Source organism: Humulus lupulus, chromosome 1 (assembly GCF_963169125.1).
Source record: "Humulus lupulus chromosome 1, drHumLupu1.1, whole genome shotgun sequence".
Classification (NCBI taxonomy): Eukaryota; Viridiplantae; Streptophyta; class Magnoliopsida; order Rosales; family Cannabaceae; genus Humulus; species Humulus lupulus.
This window is the reverse complement of record NC_084793.1, coordinates 82,023,023-82,047,552: the sequence shown is the minus strand read 5'-3', so window position 1 is coordinate 82,047,552 and position 24,530 is coordinate 82,023,023. Positions and strand designations below refer to the sequence as shown.

Genomic DNA, 24,530 nt, shown 5'->3' with positions numbered 1-24,530 from the left:
CCAACAAAAATACAATAACTTGAAGTGGAAGCGTGGTGAGCCCATAACCCACAGGTCCCAGGATCGGAACCTGGCTCTGATACCATGTAATAAGAGGTGAAGAGAATTGTATTCACTTGTATTTCAATGAGAAATAAACATATATTTATATACAAACTAGGGAAGCTATTTTAGGAAACTATGAGAGAATAGGAAATTAATTAGTCCTAATTTATAACTAATTTACAGTTAATATGAACAACTAATATATATAGCTAATAGAAGTGTTTGGAGATGAGATGGGCATTTACTTGACACAGTCCAAGTATATTGAAGAGTTGCTGCACAAGTATGATATGAAGAATGTGAAACCTTGCCCAACTCCAATGGTTTCAGGGAAACCTATATCTATTAATGATGGTGAGAAGATGGTGAATCCAATTGTTTATAGAAGCGTACTGAGAGCCTTGCAATATATTTGCTATACACGACTTGACATTGCTTACACAGTCAACAAGCTCAGTCAATTTCTTCAAGCACCTCCAACAACACATTGGAATGGAGCCAAACAGGTCCTGAGATATTTAAAGGGGTCTATGAACTATGGCTTGCATATTATTCCAAGTGATAGGTTGTCTCTTACAGGCTACTCAGATGCGAATTGGGCATGTTGTCCCGATGACTGCAAATCAATTGCTGGCTATTGTGTCTATTTTGGCGATTCACTCGTGTTGTGGTCATCAAAGAAATAGCTCGTGGTGTCAAGATCCAGTACTGAATCTGAATACAGAGCTTTGGCTCATGTAGCTGCAGAAATAACTTAGATAGAATCATTACTCAAGGAGCTGAAGTTTCCTCTGGCTGCAACGTCCATCACCTGGTGTGGCAATATTAGTGCTGGAGCACTAGCCTCTAATCCCGTGTATTATGCTCGAACCAAATACATCGAAATTGATGCACATTTCGTGCGAGATAAAGTCTTAAGAAATTCGGTATATACCATCAGTAGACCAGTTAGCTGATTGCTTAACAAAAGGACTATCACATTCAGTTTTCAGATCGATGATATCCAAACTTGGTGTAAAACCTTCACCCCTAAGTTTGAGAGGGGATGTCAAGACTCAAGAGTGCAGCAGACCAAACAACACCAGCACTACCGAGAGCTCACCTGCACCTGCACTGTAGAGTATAATCACCAATTGATTGTTCCTGAATATTCTGTAGTACCATCACAGTTGTCATAGAGAACATTTTTGTTAGGATTTTTTGCTTTTCTCATATACACGTGTATTGAGCCCATTTGCTCATATTTGTTTGTAACTTGTCTATATAATGAAATTCACTCTCAGTCTCCAATTGAGCTGAGTATTATTCATCCCTAAGCATCCAAAGTTTTCTCCCTAAATATCCAAAACTTCTCTACATTGTTGATCTCCACCTGTTTTTCATTACCTTTTCACCAACAAAGTACAATATTAACTATATGTGCTTAATCCTAGCATGAAGCACTCGATTAACACTCTTCATCACATGCTAAGATTATCACACCATAATATAGGGACATGGTTTTGTATGATTTGCAACTCAGTCAGTAAGGACTAAATCTTGGTGACTAGTAGTTAAGGCAGCCAAACTCCTATATTCTGCTTCTTTGCTACTTCTGGATATGGTCTTTGCTTCTTAAACAACCATAGGACACATGATTTGAAGAATCTGGGTAACCCCGACTTACACACGATATGACTTTTTTTTTAGTGATTAAACACGCAAGAACTCGTGGTAGACTTTCTGTCATCTAGATTAGATGCTCAATCTGCATCACAGAAACTGTCACATTCTGCTTAGATCTCCTGAGATGCAAACCATAGTTCATAGTGCCCTGGCGATTGAGATACCTTAAGATCTGCTTGACTGTTTTTCAGTGTGACATCAAGGGATTTTCCATGGTTGACTTATTCTGTTAACAGAATCAACTATTTCGGGCCTAGTGGTACCAACTCAGCATTTAGCTGCACAATGAGACAACTAACTTCAGTTGAATTGTTACCTGTGACCAACGTGTTAACTACATAGAAAAGTAAGAAAGTTAAATGAATTGAATTTGTACAGGATCATGAATTAATTACTCATATGTAACAGAGTTCTAACCACATCTTAAGCACTAAACTAAGTGAATATTGGTATCTGTATGAAAATCTAAATTAACTTCTAACAACACAAACTCATCTTTTGATAAGTGTTATTTAGTATTTCTTTTCTAGGCACACATACGTTTGGATATTTATAGTACTGTTGTTTAAGCTATTGTATTGTTAGTTTCTCGTTGATATGGTTCTTCCTTCATTTTCTTTCAAGGAATGGATCAAACACAAGAGGGTATTTCGTGTGGTCCTTCTTGGACGTATTTGAATTGTTGGGTGGCTCCACAACAACAGCTGGTTTAGTTTATGTAGATATGGACGACACAAAATTGAAAAGATACTTCAAGTATTCAGCTCATTGGTACTCTCAGTTTCTCAAAGGTAAAAGTAAACTTGATCGGCAGCAAGTTATTGAATTCGCAGAGAACTTATTGAGTATAAATTAAAGTTATGATGTTTAATAGAAGATGTATAAATAAGCACACTTATATATGTCCAATGTGTGTATACATATCAATCACGATGGTCTGTAGAACAGTTGTGTATGGCTTAAACAGGCCATGGTATTATTTGATTATGAATCCGTTGATGTTGCTTGGTATGATCTATGTGAAAGTTTCAACTGATAATCTTAAAGCTAGGTTATAACATGCATATGCTTTTCTAAAATCAGTGTTTATTATCTTTAAAAAAGAAAGTGACATTCTAAGATTTCTTTTTATTTTTTTATTTATTTTGAGAAATGGCTATAACAAATTTATGCCTACAACTAACAATCCAAGATTCTAGTTTGTTTTTTTGTTATTATATTTCAATGCCCGCCACTCCAACATACACACACATATACCGAACCTCTTCATTTCAGCAGTTCAATTTCTTGCGGCCCAGTTTTTATCAAGTCCAAGTCACAAACAGCCAGGATCACAAATCCATTATCTTCATATCTCCATTTAATTTTGTCGGCTACTCTTCATTATTTGCATAAATTTTTGGTCATGCATGGGCTCACTAAACTCTGTAAATAGGAGGTTCTTGGCACTTCATAGACATCAATTCTTAGAGGGGAAAATTACATTTGGGGTTACGAATTATTAAGATATACTATAATAATACTATGATTTTCAATTACACTAATGCAAATATATTATACCAGGTTTTGATAAATATTAAGGTCTTTCAATTTTTATGATCATTTTAATATTTATGGTAACTTAATTGAATGTGGGGATATTTTCTTATAATTTATTTTATTTTAATATATTTTTTTTAATAAATGAAACATTGGTAATAAATGAAAAGAATTCGACCCCTGTTTTTTGGCTCACTCATTAACTCTATACTCCTCTCTCTCATTAAAAAAAACTTTCAATTTCTCTCACCAAAAACCGAAACCCCATTCAACTGTTATGTTTATTTTTCTTACATAACTGAACACTTGGAATTTGTTATTTATTTTGAGATGTAATTCAATATAACTAGACAAGTAAGGGATACTTTAACTGTTTTGTAAGTTATTTTATGTTATTTATGTATTTGATGCCACCACAGCATGATGGTGGTTTTCGTAATGATAACTTATTTTTTGGTTTAATTAGTTTCAAAGTTTTCACTATATTGTTGTAGCTTATGTTATTTCAGGAGTATTTAGTCTATATAAACCTTGATGTTTATTTATGTGTAATGCTTATAATATACATGTTTTGTGTAATCATTTATTACAAACTGATTATTTATTTTGTGTAATTATTTAGTTTATTTCTTACCCTTATGTTGTGTGACTTTTAGTTCCACAACTTATAACCATACATTGTTGTAAACATAAATGTTCATTTTACACCCTTAATAGAATACGACTAATGGTATTACAATATACTATTTATCCCTTTGTTTTAAAAAAATAATATTGTCGGATACAATGATCCAACTTACTGCGATCAAAGATAATGTTCCAGCGGTTGATGTAATTCATAGTTCTGCAATTGGTGTGGAAGAGAAAACATCACAAATGAAAAATATTTCGGTAAATATTGTTTCATTAATATTAGTCATATATAAACATTTTTGTTTATTCATTTATAGTATACACATTACTATTGAGATATGACATATATTGTGAGATCATGTATTTTTAGAATATATTGTTGTATCATATATATGTTTAGGCGTAAGTTTAGGAATTAATTTTAAAACATTATGAGATTCACAATTACTTCATGGTACCAGAGATACACAACCGGCATGGCTAACGACACCTATAAGACTAAGAATCCATCTCGACCTTCTTCTCGAAATGATCATAAATCTCCTTTTTTTCTTGGCTCACAAGACAGACCTGGAGATCTCATCACTCTGGTTCGTCTTCGACACAACAATTATGATGGATGGGCAAGGTCTATGCGTCTTACTCTACTATCTCGTCGGAAATGCAGTTTCGCCGATGGCACGATTATGGAACCTAAAGCACCTTTCACAACAAAGGATTGTCTTACCATTCACTCGATGCTTGTGTTCATGGCTAATGAATACTATTGATCATGAGGTTAAATCTACTATCTCTTTTTATGATGATGCTAAACTTTTGTGGGATGAACTGCAGGCTCACTTCTATGTCGTCAATGGGCCCCCAATTCAACAGCTAAAAACTGATTTAGCTAAGTGTGAGCAATCCAAGATCATGCCTGTTTCTACATATTTTGGGAGGCTTAAGGTTTTATGGGATGAATTGGCTAATAATGAACCCATTATTACATGTAAGTGTGGAAAATGTGAATGTAATTTGGGCAAGACACAAGAAAACTGACGAAATAATGAGTGTTTTCATCAATTTTTTATGGGTTTAAATTCTGATTATTAAGCCTAATTATGTACTACTTTATTGTCTCAAGAACCTTTACCTTCTCTTGATCGTACCTATCAACAAATTACTCAAGAAGAATGTGTTCATGGAATTACTAGTGCTCGAGAATCTCCACTGGAAGTTGTGGGTTTGGCTATTTGTTCGGAAAGGCGTGGCGGAGTGAAACTATAGAAGATTGACAAGTCTGGACTAATGTGTTCACACTATCATAGATCCAGACATGACATTATGACTTGTTTTTAGCTTCTTGGGTTTCCAGAATGGTGGAGAGATAGACCTCGCACTCCAGGAGCCATTTTTACTCGTGGAAAGGGCAGTGGTGGTTGTGATACAGACTCACCCGTCGCTAGTCGTGGCAGAGGAGCCACTGTGCGTGCGGTGGTGGTAAATGGTGGTAACGCTATGGTTGGAACCTTGGTTAATGGGTAGAAGAATTCTTCTAATGCCATAGCTAGCACGTCAAGCACTATAGTTTCTCTTCCTAATCTAAGTGCAGAACAATGACAGACTATAACTTAAATGTTTGGTAATATTCAATCCTCTATCGATTGACTACATGGTGAATTCTCTAAAAATTGTTGGATTATCGATATTGGTGCTTCTAATCATGTGACAAGGAATGAATCATATTTGTTTGATGTTCATGATATTGCAGTATGTCCTGTTGGACTCCTTGATGGCCAAAAAATAATTGCTACTAAAGAGGGAAGTGTGAGGCTCTTGGAAGGATTATCTCTTAAAAATGTTCTTTATGTTCCTAAATTGCACTTCAACTTGATTTCGGTTACACAACTCATTGATGACATGTACTATTTTGTTCAACTTACGTCTTATATGTGTGTTATACAGGACCGTCATACGAGGAAGCTGATTGGAACGGGTTAACGAAGAGATACACTTCACTACTTCCGGCAACCATCTACAGTGCAGGCAATTTTGGTGGATGGCTCTTCATCTTCGTTTGAACTTTGGCATCAATGTCTTGGACACCCTATGGCTTGAAACAGGCAGTGTGGTGTTGGTTTGCCAAACTTGTTACTGCTTTAAAAGAGTATGGTTTTCTCCAATCCTATGCTGATTATTCCCTTTTTACTTTTATAAAGTGTAACATCCTACTACTCAGGGATCATTACACTGTGTATTTTAAATAGTGTTAGACTTGCTAAACGAGTCATTTGGCCATAACTACGTAACTAAATGTGATTAATGGTTTAGGGTTAAATTTTTTGGTCAAAAAGGTACAACCGTTTCACAAAAGAAATAAAAAAATATAAAAAACGTTTATGTCCATGCATGGGATCCAAAACTTCATTTAAAATGTTAATTACAATTGAAAAGTTACAATTACCCGACCTAAGTGGAAAAATAGGGTTTGACCCTAGTTCCTCTGAGAAACCCTGACCATGGTGGTCGAGCAGCCGCATATGTACACATTATCACTGAAGCTCTCCAACTTAAGGATGGTCCAATTTTCTTTTCCTCTTACCTGCACCATATAGAACCCGTGAGCCAAGGCTCAACAAGAAAACTTAAACATGCTCATAAGCAGTTAATAACATGTTACCAAATCATAATAAACATGCCCAACTGTAATAACCCTACTCATGCATGCATACCATTCATATAAATGGCTACAGTGTTATATGGGGCCAATAACCAAAGATAAATGATCAATGAATCATACCGGGGCTCAGCACCCTAGGATATGGCACTAATGAGTCACCCCGAGGCCTTTTGCCCAATCCTCTATATAATTAGCCTTGGAGTTGGCTTAGTGTACCTGGCGCTAAGTTTTCCACAAACAATAGGCTAGTCAAGCATATGTCACGCTCATGATTAGGCATAACCATATCGACCAGCGCCCAGCGCGCTATCGCCGCCCTTGACTTATAAGTGAATGATTTTCGACCGACGTTCAACGTTATTGTCGTCCTTGACTTATAAGTCAATGCTTTTCGACCAGTGCTCAATGATATTTCCATCCTTGACTTATAATTCAATGCTTTTCAACCAGCACTCAACGCTATTGCCGTCCTTGACTTATAAGTCAATGCTTTTTGACCAACACTCAGCGTGCTAATGCCGTTCTTGACTTATAAGTCAACTCCAGGGCCCAGCCTTAGGATATGGGACTAATAAGTCACCCCAAGGCCCATTTCCCTATCCTCTATACAACCTGCCTTAGAGCTAGCCTAGCGTACCTGCCGCCGAGTTTTCCATCACCATTGGGTTGGACAAGCATATGATGCTACTGGTTAGCCTAACCCATATCACCCATATCATCTCAGTGAATGGATGATCTAAACTTCCTACCATACAACATCTCATAAGGTGCCACTCCAATAGTCAACTGGTAGGTATCGTTATAGGAAAATTCTATTAGAGGCAAATATTCATTCCAAGACCCTTCAAAGTCTAATACACATGCTCTCAGCATGTCCTATAGTTTCTGAATAATCCTCTCTAATTTACCATCAGTCTGAGGATGGTAAGCTGTACTGAACTTCAGCTATGTACTCATCACCTTCTATAAAGTTCCCCAAAACTTGGAAGTAAAGACAGGGTTCCTATCCGATAGGATAGACCTTGAAGTCACATGGAGGCGTACTATCTTTCTCACATCGAGATCTACATACTGGTCAACTGTATTGTTCATCTTCACTGATAAAAAGTGAGCTAACTTCATATACCGGTCCATAATGACCTAGAATGGATCATGTTGGTCCACTACCCTGGGAAATCCCACCATGAAATCCATCGTGATGTCCTCCTACTTCCACTCTGGAATACTGAAAGGTTGTTATAGCCTCACTGGTTTCTGATACTATGCCTTGACCTGCTAACAAATTAGGCACTTTGTCACGTACTCAGTTTTGTCCCTCTTCATCCCAGGCCACAAATATAAAGCTTTTAGATCCTGGTACATCTTCATAGTGCCTGGATGTAGAGAATAAGAGGTAGTATAAGATTCTTTCAGAATCTCCTGTCTAATCCCAATGTCCATCGGAAGACAAATCCGATCTTTATACCTCAATAAACCCATGCCTAACACTGTATAGTCATTAGCTATTCCAGCTAGGACATCCCCTCTAATCTTTCTCATATGTGGGTCACTCATCTATTTCCCTTTTGATCCTCTCTAAAAGAATAAACTGAAGCATAATGTTGGCCAACTGGCCCACCAATAAATCTATTCCAGCTCTGGTCATATCCTTTAAATGACGTGATGCATAGGAAATCACCTTTCCTGTTTGCATAAGAACACAACCCAAATCCTATATCGAGATGTCACAATAAACCATAAAATCGTTCTGATCTATAGAACGATTCAGAACTAGAGCTGTACTCAATCATTGCTTCTGTTCTTGGAAGTTGTTCTCACACTTATGTGACCATGCAAACTTCTGATTTTGCGTGTCAACACTGTCAACGAGGTAGCAATCCTTGAGAACTATTCCACAAAACACATGTAATACCCTGCCAATCCAAGGAAACTCCTGACCTCCGAGGCATTCCTTGGCCTTGGCCAATCTTTGACTGAGAGTATACCAAAATATCGTCGATAAAGATGATCATAAACCGATTTAGATAATCTTTGAACACTTTGTTCATCAAATCCATAAGTGCCATCGGGGCATTAGTCAATCCCAATGACATAATTAAAAACTCATAATACGCATATCTGGTACAAAAGCAGTCTTCGATATATCCTCCTCCCTAATCCCTAGCTGGTGATAACTGGATCGAAGATCTATCTTGGAGAATACCATCTTATCTTGTAACTGAACCCTTAGTTCCTTCAGCTTTACTGGAGCTGTTCAATACGATGCCCTAGACACTGGTTCCATCCCTGGTACCAAGTTAATCACAACTCTATCTCCTTGTGCAAAGGTAACATTGGCAGATCCTCTGGAAACACATCCAGAAACTCACATACTAATCTAGTCTGTTGTAGTGTCCCATAATATTTACTTAGCTAGCTAGATAGTAATAGTAGATAGCAGTAGTTTGTAGTATGATAGATCCTGTGGATTTTGGTTCAAGTTAGGAATTAGTTGGAAACTCATAGTAACAGTTATGGATTTTATAAGTTTAACCTATAGTTTATAATATTAATCATAACATAAGGTTTGATTAATATTGCTGGTCATAGAAATATATTTATTATAAGCTAAGATTTAGATAGAATCATTAAGAGCATGGCACTTGTCATAATCATGATTATTAAGGAATTAAATATTTTTGATGGATAGTTTTAATAAAAGGAAGATCTAGAAGCTCTAGAACCTTCCAAAAACTGTTAGGATCGTATTATGACTCAGTCAAAGCTATTTATCCAATTCAAAATGTGCTTAAAAAGTGCAAATACGTGTTTGATATATCAACGTATGCCGATATATCGCAGCTATAGGGGTCGATATATGGCCTACGGAAAACACGTCGACTTCGCACGAACGTACGAATGGGGCTCGAGATTATGGTGGAGCCGATATATCGCCCAGGGTAGGCGATATATCGCCCCTGGTAGTATATTTTTGAATCTTGAGGATTTTTAAATTTAAAAATATCCTTAACCACTTGGACCTGCCTTTGAACGATTTTGACCGAGTTTTGGGTGTCTGTTGAACAAAAATTCAAATCTTTTTCATTTTATATTCATTTATTTATTCAAATTAAAAGGGGTTAGTTTCACTCCTTGAAATTTATAAATAGGACCTAGTACTCAGTCATTTTCTTCATTCTTCAAGTAGTCTTCAGAGCCTCCAAGTTGCTAGTGTTACTATAGAGAGAAACACTTGGGTTTTGGGTTAAAGCTTTATCATTCTAAGCTTTTCTATACACTTGAGAAGTGAGATATAGTGTGATTTAGGTATTTAGGCTTGGATCAATTCATAAGATCATTCGAGATATTCTTATCCCTAAGTTCAGTTCTTTATGATTCTATAGTTTTCTTTAGTTTTCTTTTATTCAGATCCTAACTCTTGTTTATGATTCTTGATTAGGTATTTAAGTTTCTTAAAACTTAAGGTTCTTTTCTTCTTTGTAAGTTTCTTCTTGATGGTTTATTTTTATTTCCATCTTTATTCTTTAGAGATACTTATGGTTGGTATATAGGAGTGTTCTAATCCTGTTCTTGTTCCCAAATATCCCGGCTTTTGGTAAGGAAAATAGGATAGATTATATGTGCTTTTATGTTTATGTTATTATATGTTTTACGTTATGATATGTATATTTATGTATGAATATGTCTTGTAGTGTTTGGGGCTTATCGTTGCTTAGCTAGCAAACCGCAATGTTTTTATGTCGCTTGGGGCTTATAGTTGCTTAGATAGCAAACCCCAAGATTATTTATCATTTTCATGGTTTAGAGTTATGATTTACCATACCTTGACTAGTAGAGGACCTAGATGTGTTATCATATACTACCATGTGATCTAACCTACCTCGATTAGTAGACAGAGGACCTAGATGGTTTATCACATGCCATGTTAATGAGTTAATGGCCATTAATATTGTAGTCCTATATGGTATATGTTTTTATAGTCATATATTTTATAGTATATGTTTATGATTTAGTCTTATGAATTATGATTTATGTGTTAGTAGATTTTCCTTCCTGGGCATTAGGCTCACTCCTTTATTTTTAGCTTGATTTAGGAAAATGATTATGGAAGGCGGAAGGATTCTTAGTAGCTTGGCTTGTGTGTTAAGGATGAATGGACTGCGTGTCGATCGAGGATGACGTTATTTAGTCTTTTGAATTATGTTTCTTTTGTAATTCCGCACTTAGTTTTTGAACAATTAAATTAAATTAAAGTTTATGTTTTATGTTTTATAAACAATGGGATCCCATACCATATCTATCGCATTTTATATTTTTATATTATCTTGTATTTGATACAATATTTTGGGTTTTAAATAAAGTTATGTTCTTTCTTATGTATGTTTCCCAAAATAGTAGCTATGTCTAGTAGATTTAATGATCCAAGGTCTTTGAAATAGTTGGGTCAGTACATCTGTCCTGGTCCTACTAGCATGACCTGAGTGGTATCCACCACACTAGCTGAGAATCCTATGCATCCCTCTTACAATAGGTCTCTAGCTCTAAGTATAGATATCATAAGTATACGGGTCCATGCATTGTGCCAACAAATACAAAGGGTTTCTCACCCTCAGGCTCAACGGTTACCATCTTTTTCTTACAATCTAACATTGCCCCATACTTGGCTAACCTATCCATATCCAAGATCATATCAAAGTCAATCATAGCCAACTCAATTAATTCAATTGATGAATCTTTTCCCACAATAACCTAACCCATCTCTTAAAAGTTACTAGTAGGGTTCCAAATTCTCATCCCAACATAACCTTGTAATCCACATACTAATTCGGTACTTCTACTAGATGCAAAAAAATAAAGAAAACATGGCTCCAGAACCAATCAACACAATATAAGAATCAAAGCTAGGAAGTTGACCTTTCACTAATGAGGGACCAGCCTCAGCCTCAGCCTCTAACTGCGTCAGAGCGAACACTCGAGATGGAGTCAAGCTGTCCGCCCCCTTTGGTTCATCCTTCCTTAACACTGATCAATCCCTCTTGAGATGCCCAACCATCCTACATATGAAACATGCCTTTGCTCGACATTCTCCTCGATTGTGCCTCCTGCACCGAGTACATTCCGGGTAGAGTTTCCAATCCTCGTCCTTGCCCTGATGGCCCATCTGAGCACTTCAGAATCCCTTTTCTAGTCCAGGGGTAATGAATACATTGATAACTTTTCTTTTCTGATCACTAGAGCCTCTGCCCCTACTTGATCCAATAAACGGAGGTATCACTGCTTGAGCTTCGTGCTCTCCGACACTCTCCCTCCATATCTCATTTCATGTGCTCTCAACAACAAGAGCTCTCCCTACCACCTGAGCATAGGTAGAGATCTCATGAACTGGGGCGATTCTAACGCCCTGAGCTATCCTGTAATTCAATCCCTAGAGAAATTGCTCTTTCTGAGCCACATCCGTGAGTGCCATACCAGAAGCAAACTTGGCCAACCCATCGAATTTGTTAACATAACCTGTTACTGTTGTGTTTCCTTGAACCAGGTTCAGAAATTCATTTTTCTTTGCAGTCTTAACTACATCACAATAATATCTTTCATTAAACAACTGCCTAAATTCCTTCCAATTCATCGCAGCTGTATCTTGTACCTGGATACCACTTCCCACCAAGTCCGTGCATCTTCCCGTAACACATATGTAGCACAAATCACCCTATCGTGACCTACCACCCCATACTATCGAGGATGAAACTGATCATGCCTATCCATTGTTCAGCTCTGAATGAATCTAGGCCTCCCTCAAAATCTGGAGGGTAATATTCCTGAAATCTCTCATATAGTAATTCCCACCTGTTCTCAACCCTAGGCTGAGCCAAAACTGGTGCCTCTCTTGGCATAACAAAGGAAAAGGTGTTCCCTGACAGAACCTGCTATTTAAACACCTGATATCTTCCTCTTTCCTCTGCAATCTTGCTTGCATATCTGTAAATACCCGCTGCCAATTCTGAGGGGCAGGCGAAGGGCTCTGGCCCTAGCTATAATTTCCAGCCTCAATATAAACACCACGGGTTCCATCAACTGCCTTGGGTGCATAACCTCCGAGTTTTTCTGCAGTCAATAACTTGACCCATTAAGCATAATGAGCACATCCAAAAGCCTTCTCACAGGAAAACCAAACAACACCACATTCACATACCACTATGGTGCTAAATTACATGCCCATAAAATTCATGCATCAATCAATAAGCCATGCTCTTACCAACATAAATATCATGCTCTCAACTCTAGCATGCAGATAAAGCACTCATATATCAACCGAGCAGGCAAGCACATGATCATATCAATAGTCAAGGGCCAGGCCCTATCGGAATATCTCATGCTTCCTAATAAGGCATGCAAGTAAAACATTTATATCCTATTTAAGCAGTTAAACACATAACCATATAAATAGTTACCAAACCCTGAGTGGAGCTTGTCTTTAGTGATGAGTGTACATGCCCGACTTGTCTTCAGGAACCCTTAACCTTGGCATGCTCTGATACAAAGTTGAAACGCTATACAACTCAGGGACCATTACATTGTATATTTTAAATAGTGCTAGACTCGCTAAATGAGTCATTTGGCCATAACTGTGTAACTAAACATGATTAATGGTTTAGGGTTAAATTTTTTGGTCAAAAGGTATATCCGTTTCACAAAAAAAAAAACATTTACTTCCATACATGGGATCCCAAACTTTACTTAAAAAGGTTAATTACAATCGAAAAGTTACAATCAGCCGACCTAAGCGACAAAATAGGGTTTGACCCTAGTTCCTCTGAGAAACCCCAGCCGTGGTGGTCGAGCAGCCGCATATGTACACATTGTCATCGAAGCTCTCCAACTCAAGGATGGTGTAACTTTCTTTTCCCCTTACTTGCACCATATAGCACCCGTGAGCCAATGCTCAGCAAGAAAACTTAAACATGCTCATACGCAGTTAATAACATGTTACCAAATCATAATAAACATGCCCAACTGTAATAACCCTACTCATGCATGCATACCGTTCATATAAATGGCTACAGTGTTATATGGGGCCAATAACCAAAGATAAATGATCAATGAATCATACAGGGGCTCAGCACCCTAGGATATGGCACTAATGAGTCACCCCGAGGCCCTTTGCCCAATTTTTTATATAACCAGCCTTAGAGATAGCCTAGTGTACCTGACACTAAGTTTTCTACGACCAATAGGTCAGTCAAACGTATGTCACACTCATGATTAGGCATAACCATATCAACTAGTGCACCGCCCTTGACTTATAAGTCAATGCTTTTCGACTAGCGCTCAACATTATTAACGTTCTTGACTTATAAGTCAACGCTTTTTGACCAGCGCTCAATGCTATTGCCCTCCTTGACTTATAAGTCAATGCTTTTTGACTAGCACTCAGCGTGCTAATGCTGTTCTTGACTCATAAGTCAAGTCTGGGGCCCAACCTTAGGATATGGGACTAATAAGTCACCCCAGGGCCCATTTCCCTATCCTTTATATAACCTGCCTTGGAGCTGGCCTAGCATACCTGGCGCTGAGCTTTCCACGACCATTGGTTCAGAAAAGCGTATGATGCGCTCCTTGTTAGTCTAAGCAAAATGACCAGCGCTCAGCGCGCTATTGCCACCCTTGACTTATAAGTCAATGATTTTTAACTAGCGCTCAGCGCGCTACTGCCATCCTTAACTCATAAGTCAAGCATTTTTCAATAAGATAATGTAGACAAGCTATATCAAATATCCAAATACAAATCATTCAACATGCTTAATCAACAATCACAAACACAAGCATAACCATGCACATTCTTAGACGTTCATGCCCTATTCATATTCATGTTTAACAATTCGAGCCAAGCCATAATCACATGTATCACATACTGGGTGTAGTTTTCTTACCTTTGGTCCCTGCACGAGTTACGAATGAACGACCCTCGAGCACAATCTTGATCTGGAGCCCCTAGCGATAACCTAGTTATAACCCAGTATAGAATCTCATCAATAACAAGCAAACAAAGGCTTTGAGACTGAGTCCTAGCCTCTGAGACATCGAATCCTACTAAACCAGGTAGTAGGATCGATCCCAAGCCCTGAGGTTTGAGTTCCTGCACTCAAAACACTTTATGGACAAAATCCTCTATTTGCGATGCGACACCCCTAATTAGGGTCGTGGCACCCCCACAAATAGAGAGTTTAGCCAAAATTCTCTGGACACAGACTACGGTGTAGCCCAATAGGCGCCGTGGCGCAACCCCGCTTCAGGAAACCGCTCTAACTTCTGAGTTCATGAGAGCCACGGCGCCCACGAACAAGGATGCGGCGCGACCTTGCAAACTCAGCTTTCTCAGATCCAAATCCTCTCAAAACTCACCCCAAATCCGCACCAAACTCCCAAGTCAATCACACAACATCTCTAGAATCTCCCAGGCAACAAAACCTGCATTTTTGATTGATCAAAATCTCATTGAATTATAAAATCCAAATGAAAACTCAAGAAACTCAAGGAAACGAAAACTCAGAAATTCAAAGCTTAAATTACCTCTGATTAAGTTGTTTTCTTGCTAAATCCTCTGGCTATCAAGCTTCTAATCTTTCTTAGAATTGTTATGACTATAACATTGCTTGAATCTGAGCCCTAAAACTTGTGTTTCCTTCGAAAGTGCTATCGAGCGTCAAAAAGAAGAATAGAAGAGAGAGAGAGAGAAAGAGAGAGAGAGAAAGAGAGAGAGAGAGAGAGTTTGAACGTGCTTCTGTTTCTTTTAGGTTACTTCGAGCTTAAGTAACCTTAAGTAAAGCCAAGACTCGGGGTACCCTAAAAACGTCCTCGAGGGTAAGAGAGTCAAAATTCCAAGAACTCCATCCTATTCTTACTAACTCCAAATATATACTCAAATATTCATTCACATTACCCAATATCCCGGTAATGTACTAAATACCCAAAATATCCATTGACTCACTCTGAGTCAAGTATTGGTCCCGTTGTGACTTTCCCACTAACTTGCTCCCTAGGATCGCCTCGTGCCGAGTAACCCAAATATATCCACACAATGATGTGGTCTCACACATATATCACATATATGCCAAATATACCCATAAGGGGCCAAATTACGAAAATTGGCCTTTAAATCAGAAACGGGCCCACATAAATATTTAATACACCTAAACATGCATATCAAGTCATATTATAATATAATTCACATAATCATATAATGATACACATATATATCACATAAACACAAATTGTCATAATTTACCATCATGGCCCCCTAATCAAGGCTCTAAGCCTTATTAGGTAATTTGGACATTACACAAAGGGTGCTCTTCAAATCAATGTTTTGGTGTATGTTGATGATTTGATTATTTCTAGGAATGATTCTACTGCTTTGTGAGTATTTAAAACCTATCATATGAAAGATCTTGGGGTTCTTAAATATTTCCTCGGGATTGAGGTGGCACGTAGTCCTAATGGTATCTTTCTCTATCAACGAAAGTATTCTCTTGATATCATTTTTGAGACCGGTCTTCTGGGTGCCAAGCCCGCATCTTTTCCCATTGAGCAAAACCATCATATTGCTCATGCTTCAGGAGAACCTTTGTCTAATACGAAACCTTATCGGCGTTTGGTTGGTCGCTTGATTTACTTAATGGTCACTCCTCTAGATTTGGCATCCTCTGTCAATGTTTTATTACAGTTCCTACAGGAACCAAGACAAGAACATTGGGAAGCCGCCTTGCGTGCTGTTTGTTATTTGAAGGGCTCTCCTGGACAAAGGATCTTACTTCGAGCTGATATCTCTCTCTCTTTGACATGTTGGTGTGATTTCAATTGGGCAGCTTGTCCTCTTACTTGTCGCTCTCTCACGAGTTGGCTTGTGTTTCTTGGTCTTTCCCCGATTTCTTGGAAAACCAAGAAACAACCCACTGTGGCACGGTCTTCGGCAAAGGCTGAATATCGCTCTATGGCTTCTCTTACTTGTGAATTGAAATGGTTAAAGGGTCTTCTTCTAAGCTTGGGGATTCAACATCATGCTGCTATTGGTCTATATTATGATAGTCAGTCGACTTTACATATTGCATAGAATCCAGTCTTTCATGAATGAACAAAGCATGTTGAAGAAGATTGTCACTTTGTTCGCGATGCTATCTAGGATGATACTATTCATCCTGCTTATGTTCCTACAATGGTTCAGCTCGCGGACATTTTTACCAAGCCTTTGGGGACACACCAATTTCATTTTCTGCTTTCCAAGTTGGGCATTTATGATCCTCATGCTCCAACTTGAAAGGGGGGGGGGGGGGGTATTGAGATATCCTATTTATGATATATATTTTGAGATCATGTATTTTTAGAATATATTTATGTTTAGAATATATTGTTGTACCATATATATGTTTAGGTGTAAGTTTAGAAATTAATTTAGAATAGGAAGTTTCCTTTTTCCTTTCCTCTTATTTGTATATATGAGCAAGGCATGGGTGAGGAGCAGTCCGCTTGCCATAGTTTGTTACTTTTCTGTCTCTGGGTTCTTGCCAGCTTTGACACCTTTTGTTGGGGAAGTCATTGAGCGGGACGAGGTGGAATTTGAAATTCTATGCTAAATTATCTGCATCGGCCGTAGCCATTAGGAAGCCCTCTCAGCGGGTTTCTTGTCATCACGTCAAGACCAACTCCCGTGGACCGTCTTCACCTTCTCTGCTTTACCTTCCCCATTCTATGGGGAAAGTAAGCGGGGCGCCTTGGGAGTGATCAGAGGCTCTGACGAACTTCGGGGGTAGTGGTAGCCTCCCCTTCTCATTGCTACCTCTGCTTGGCGACTATACTGAGACTACCCCGGAACATTCCCACAATCAGAAAACCACTCAAGGAACAACCTGTACTCGCCGCATCCTCGGACCTGATTATTCTTCGCACCGGCAGGCATGTTGTTGCCCCAGATTTGCTTGACACTGATTGCTCTTCATGAAGAGAGTTGTCTTCTCCTCCACCTTCATTTTTTAACCCGTATCCGGACTTCGGTCATTTTCTTTGAGAAAAATTGTATGCGAGGCGCGGTGTTGGAAGTGGGGGGGGGGGGGGGGGGATGTACTTAATTTGTTAAGAAATGGCTTGCTCTGGTGTTGCATGGGTACCCCGAATTTACAGGTAGTTGATTCCTTATTTACTGTAGGCTCATACCATTTCTACTATAAAAGGCTAAGGGACTAGCCAAGCTTTATGTAATGCCTAGGGTAACCAAGACCGTTACACTGTGTGTTTAAAATAGTGCAAGACCTGCTATTCAGGTTGTTTGAATATAAATGTGTTTGTAAAGTCATCTAACAAGTTAAGGTTAAAATATTTTGATCATAAAATGATTGATTTTCATTAAAATAAAGGTTTGATACATGGGATCCCAAAAATAAGGTTTACATGGCGGAATAACTCTCAAAAGTTAATACAACAGAAGCCAGTCTAATGGAAAAATACAGTTTAGAGCTCTAGTTCCTCTAATTCCCTCGGCCATGGCGGTCAAGTAGTTGTCGATGTACACTCCGCCCCCAAAGCTCTCCAACTCATAGTTGGTCCAACTTTCCTTTGCCTTTACCTACACCACGTAGCACCTGTGAGCCAAGGCTCAGCAAGAAAACCATAATCAACAAGTATGGACAGCAACAAGAGCATATAACAAACTTCAATCCAATTAGTTCAATTAGTAAGGAGAATACAAGTATTAATCTAGGCAATGCTAAACATATACTTTCAAATATTTAGGTGTCGGCGCCCTTAGGCCAAGCCCTCTGGTTATTTAGTTGATTCTAGCTCGCTTAGGTCGAGCTGCATTCAGTAAGCTTACCATCAGCCCTGGCACCCTTAGGCCATACTTTCACATCACACATATCAGATATATAATTCACAGAATACATAAGTTCAATTACAGGGAATCTCAGTCCCATTCACAACCACTTGGGTGCAGTTTTCTTACCTCAAATACCGAATGTAGGATAAAGAACGGTCCCTAGCACGATCCTCAGCCCTAAGCCTTAATGGTAATTCTAGTCACAAGCAACAATGGATAACTATCAAATTCTAATTCAATTAAATGTGTTGGAAACAAATACTAGCCTCCGGGACCTCGAATTCTACTAAACCGAGTAGTAGAATTCATCCCGAGTGCTTAGGTTTAAATCCCTAAATCTCCTCGAGCCTAAAAACCAACCTAGGCTTTGGCTGCCTAAGTGGATCGCAACCTGGCCCTAAGGGTTGTGGCTCGCCTCAAGTCAGAGGTGCAACCACATGCTTCTAGGGGGAGGTGGGTTGTGACTTTCCCCCTAGGGTTGCGGCGCGTCTATAAGTCAGCAGCCCTCCCAGGGTCTTCTAGGGTAGGCGGGCCGCAGCGCACCCCCGTGAACCCAGAAATCCTTGGGTTTACTCAGGATTTTCCTAGCTACAACCTCAAAATCCAACCCAATTATACATCCAAACTCATACCAAGTCCAGAATTCTTATTATCATTTAAAAAACAACACATATAGACTATATATTAATTTAATCCTCCCTAAAATCTCAAATTCAGAAACCAGTCCATGCACCCTTGAACAAAACCAACCCAAAAAAATTCAGCAATTATAAGTTAGAATCTTACCCTAGTTGATGGCCTAATCTCCTCAGAAATTCTTTGACTGATCCTAGCTTTAATCCCCCAGGTTCTCCCAGCTCAAATCCAAGCTTAATTTCCTGGTCAAATTTCCCTTAGCTTCAAGACACAAGAGAGGAAGAGAGAGAGTACGTGAATGAGAGGGGGAGAATGTGCTGAGAGGTTTAGATATATTCTACCTAGTTCTGATCACCTCCTAACTATATCTCATTAATTGGAATGACCAAAATGCCCATTTGTACAACCCAGCCTCCTAATTGCCCTTAAGGGAAAAATGGTCATTAACCCCAATTCCCGCTAATTCCTCGAATCATCCTACAAATTCCCAATTAACCCATCATGTCCAACTAATTACCAAATACTTACCCATTACCTGATATGTCTCAAATATATGTTAAGCTTCCCAAAATACCCCTAGGCTCACCTCGAGTCGGGTATTAAACCCCGCTATGACTATTCCACTAATCTACTCACTAGTATCGCCTCGTTCCGTATACCGCAAATGTATCCACATAATAATGTTGTCTCAATCATTTAACACATATAATCACATTTACGCCTTTAACGGGAAAAAATTACAGATATGCCCTTATAAACAAGAACGGGTCCACATGCATATAAACATATTCAAACCATCATATGTATCATGCATGCCACATAGTCACGCATTTAATCAATAAATCACACATATATCTAATTATGCCCTCTGTAGGGAAATTCGGATTAGTGGCTAAGGTGGCAAGTAAATGCGGCATTAGTCAATTTGGAAGCAATTTTCAAAGAAGAAAAGGAAAGGAAGCTCACATGTGAAAGGAAATAGGGTAATTTTGTACTTAGACTAATAAATTGGGTAACCTAGAGGTACAAAGGAAGAAGGACCAACCGCAAAAAAAAGGGACCTGCAATTTTTGAGAAAAATATATAGAGGACAAGAGAGAAAATCAGAGATACAAGAAGGAAAAAGAGGAAAGAAGAGGAGAAAGAAGAGAAGGACATTCATCATCAATTTGATTTGCTATCTTTTCTTGTTTCTAAATTTTATCTTGTATTTTCTATTTTAATCTCTACTTTGATACATATGGGTAGAATTGAAATTGGATTTATGCTATTTAAATTAGCCATGAACTAATCTTTTGTGGCTTGAATTATTGATGAACCCTATGTCATAGTGTAGTAATTTCTTGCACTTTATTTTAGTAAAATCTCTCTTGTTGATTCAAGTATGCCCAAAGTTGATTTCTTGTTGTTGTTTGGTCATCAATGGCAAGATGATTAGTTATATTTGATGCTGGAAATGTTAAATATAATGGAAAGAACTTGGAAGACACAAGTTCATAATCTTAGTTAGGTTATGTTAGTGAATAACATAGGGATGTGTTATTTGCCATGTGTAACTTTTGGGAATTGAACCTTGAAATTGTGTTCTTAAATTTGATTTGGCATAATAATATGTTTAATTATGTGAATGAATTAATATCATAGAATTTGGGAAAGTTCTATGAGCTTTTATTGAAATCTTGTTAACCTGGGAGTTTTGCTAAGATATTACTGCCCCAATCTGTTCAGTATAATTGACATAGGGGATTTAATAGTTCAATTTCATTTTACAATCCAATTTTTTCTTTCTAATTAATTTTTTTAGTTCAGTTTTATTTTCATTATTTTTATCTTTTTAATATTTATTTTTGCTTACAAACAACTAGTTTAATTTTTTAATACCTTTAAGTTGTTTAGTAATTGTTTTGCCTATTTTTCTATTTTGCAATCCATGTGGAGATGATTTACTTATCATTGTATAACTTGTGTGATTACGTGCACTTGCGTATTTAAATCAATTAAATTTTTACAACAAGTTTTTGGTGCCGTTGTCGGGGATTGAAATTAGAATTTTGTGTAATATCAATTACTTTGAAATTTATTTTTCATTATTTGTTCTAACCTTGTTTGCTTGTTCTTGTATTTTCTCAGGTTATCTATTGTATGAATGAGCAAGAAGACATTGAACTAGCTCCTATTGACCTCGAGATTGAACGTACATTTAGAAGAAGACCAAGGGAACAACGGGCTCAAAATTGCCTTAATATGGTTGAAGAGGTTGAAGGAGTTGAGGGTGCTAAGAATATTGCTAATGCGATTGCTACAGAAAATGATAGAGAAAGATCCATAAAGGAGTTTGCTACTTCCGTTAGGCCTGACATTCAAGCACCCCAATTCGAGTTGAAGCCCGTGATGTTCCGAATGTTGCAGACTGTGGGTCAATTTAGTGGGTTGCCTACAGATGATCCTCATCTTCATCTTCGTTCATTTTTGGAGGTAAGGAGTTCCTTTAAGTTGCAAGACGTTACTGAAGAGGCCTTGAGGTTGAAATTATTTCCTTTTTCTCTAAGGAATAGAGCTAGAGCTTGGCTTAATACACTTCCTTCTAATTCAGTGACTACGTGGCATGAGCTAGCTGAGAAATTTTTGATGAAGTACTTTCCTCCAACGAAAAATGCTAAGTTTCATAATGAGATTATTTATTTTCAACAGTTGCAGGATGAGTCGGTGTGTGATGCTTGGGAGAGGTTGATAGAGTTATTGAGGAAGTGCCATGGTATTCCACATTGTATTCAAATGGAGATTTTTTATAATGGTCTCAATGCCTCCACAAGCATGGTTTTGGATGCTTCGAAAAATGGGGATATTCTTTCTAAGTCTTACAATGAAGCATATGAGATTTTGGAGCAAATTTCCAACAATAATTACCAATGGTCTAATGTTAGAGCCTCAACGAGAAGGATAGTAGCGGGTATTCATGAAGTAGATGCTTTGACAGCTTTGACCACTCAAGTTTCATCTATGACCAACCTTTTAAAGACCATGAGTATGGGGAGTAACTTACAACCAGATCCTATGGGCCAAGTAGCGAATGTTTCTTGTGTTTATTGTGGAGGAGGGCACACATTTGATAGTTGTCTTTCTAATCCCGCTTTGGTTTGTTACTTGGGGAATCAAAATGACAATCACAAAAATCCATATTCCAACTCTTACAATATGGGTTCGAGGAATCATCCAAACATTTCTTGGGGAGGTCAATGGGCTAATTCAAGTGGTGCGGCCATTCTAAACAAGCCTACTTATCCACTGGGTTTTTCTCAACAACAACCAAGAGCTCAACCTCCTCATCCACAAGTTTCTGAAACAATCTCTTTTGGAGAATTTGATGAAAGAGTATATGGAGAAGAATGATGCAGTGATTCAAAGTCAAGCAAAATCTTTAAGGAACCTAGAGATTCAAATGGGGCAGCTAGCCAATGAGTTGAGGAATAGACAACAAGACACCTTGCATAGTGATACTGAAAATGTAAGGAGAGATTGCAAGGAGCATTGCAAGGTGATCACTTTGAGTTTTGGTAAAAATCTGGAGTTGAATAAGGAAAAATCTAAGAGCGAAAATGAGCCCACTTCAATCCAAAGTAGTGTGGAAAAGGCAGAAAGTGTTGGAATTTCAAATTTGTCAAAAGCTGATCCTGAAGAAAATGCTGCAGTAATTCCTCAGCAAAATACATCAGACAAGCTAATTAGCAAGCCACCTCCACCATTCCTCAACAATTTCAAAAGCAGCAGGAAGATAGCCAATTCCAGAGATATATAGATGTTTTGAAGCAACTCCACATCAACATACCTCTGGTGGAAGCTTTGGAACAGATGCCCAACTATGTGAAGTTCTTGAAGGATATTTTGACAAAGAAGAGGAGGCTTGGTGAATTTGAAATGGTGGCTTTGACTGAGGGTTGTAGTGCTATTTTGAAGAATAAAATTCCTCCAAACATAAAGGATCTAGGCAGTTTCACAATTTCAATTTCTATTGGGGGACGAGAAGTTGGTAAAGCTCTTTGTGATTTGGGAGCTAGCATTAATTTGATGACCATGCCCATTTTCAAGAAGTTGGGAATTGGAGAAGCAAGGCCAACTACACTGACTTTGCAATTTGCTGACCGTTCTATGGTGCATCCGGAGGGAAAGATTGAAGACGCCCTAGTACAAGTTGATAGGTTCATTTTTCCGACATATTTTATTATTCTTGACTATGAGGAAGATAGGGAGATTCCAATCATTTTGAAGAGACCATTTATTGCTACCGGGAGGACTTTGATAGATGTTGAAAAAGGAGAGCTAACCATTCGAGCTCAAGAAGAAAAAGTAACATTCAAGGTTTTTAATCCTATACGCTCGCCTAATGAAGTTGAAGCTTGTTTAGCCATAAGTGCTTCCCACTCCAAGATGATTGAAAAGATGCATGAAAAACATAGCAAGGGAGTGGGGAAAAAGGTCCCTTTTGAAGAAATTGAGAAAGGTGGTGAGCCATGGAAAAGTAAGGAAGAAGAACCATCCCATCCTCAAAAGCTACTGAAGAAAAAGAAACATGGTAGAAAGCCTCAGTAAAAAATAGTTGAAGTTGGGCATAGAGTGTTTTTCTTAAAATCTATAATGAAATCAAGGTGTGATGGTGGGTTCTTAGTGAACAAAGTGTATCCCAATGGTGTGGTGGAATTATATGATGAACATTTAGGGAGAACATTTAAGGTGACAAGGAAACGAACAAAGTTTGGGGAAGCGAGGTTGAGCGATACAATACCTCGGTTTGCTTGAAAGATCATTAGAAAGAATTAAAATACATTGAAAAAAGAATGAAAAAAAATAATATACAAAATAAAATAAAAAAAAAAGAAAGAGAAAAAAACAAAAAATTGAAAAATGAAAAGAAAAAAATATATTAGTTTTTTAGTTATTTTCATTTGAATTTTTGTTCTTTTAATTTCATTTTGTTGTGAAATTTTTTTTTGGAGTGGTTTTATGTGTTTTTGTGTTTCAGGTGTTAAAAAAAACAAGAAAATAGTGTTTTGGAAGTAATTTGGGGGTCTGATGATTTTGAGGAAATTTTTCTGAAGCAAAATAGGAAGCAAAATGTTTGCAATTTTCGAAAAATACAGACGTCCGCCTGCTAGAGCAAAATTTTTTACTGGGGACAAGAGCAAGTAAGAGGGCTTGGTGATTTATCGTGTAATTGGAGTGTGGAATCATGAGTTATTTTAAGGATTTAAAAATAATAAAAAAAAAGGAGGACAATTAATAGCCCCAGTTTGATATCCCTCTTCTTTCTCTATCTCTCTCTCTCCTTCTCGTCACTCTTCCCTCACCCTAGCCGCCATATCCACTCCCATCACCACCACCACTCTCTGTTCCCTTCTGCAAATAGAAATGCAAGAGAGCCCCTGCGACCACCCAAACCCTGGAGCTGCCCCCACCAATTTCGCCCCTGCTTCGTCTGCGACCCCGCGAGCC

The 24,530-nt window shown here is 38.1% G+C and overlaps 1 protein-coding gene across 18 annotated transcripts in view; it reads left to right on the top strand.

Moving 5' to 3' along the window:
- The window catches only part of LOC133795133 (hydroxyisourate hydrolase-like), a 56,672-nt gene that overhangs the window by 15,292 nt on the left and 16,850 nt on the right, over positions 1–24,530 (top strand). For 2 of the 18 annotated variants that reach the window (XR_009875359.1, XM_062232624.1), the window contains one exon: positions 2,335–2,472. The exons of 12 other annotated variants lie outside the window; for them this stretch is intronic. Coding sequence is in view for 3 of the 6 variants with exons in the window: in XM_062232602.1 (XP_062088586.1) it covers positions 2,335–2,566 (232 nt within the window). In the remaining 3 variants the exon portion in view is untranslated. Of the gene's footprint in view, positions 1–2,334; positions 2,727–24,530 lie in introns of those variants that run through there. 4 more of the 18 variants (XM_062232602.1, XM_062232595.1, XR_009875356.1 and 1 more) reach the window with 3 other exon arrangements.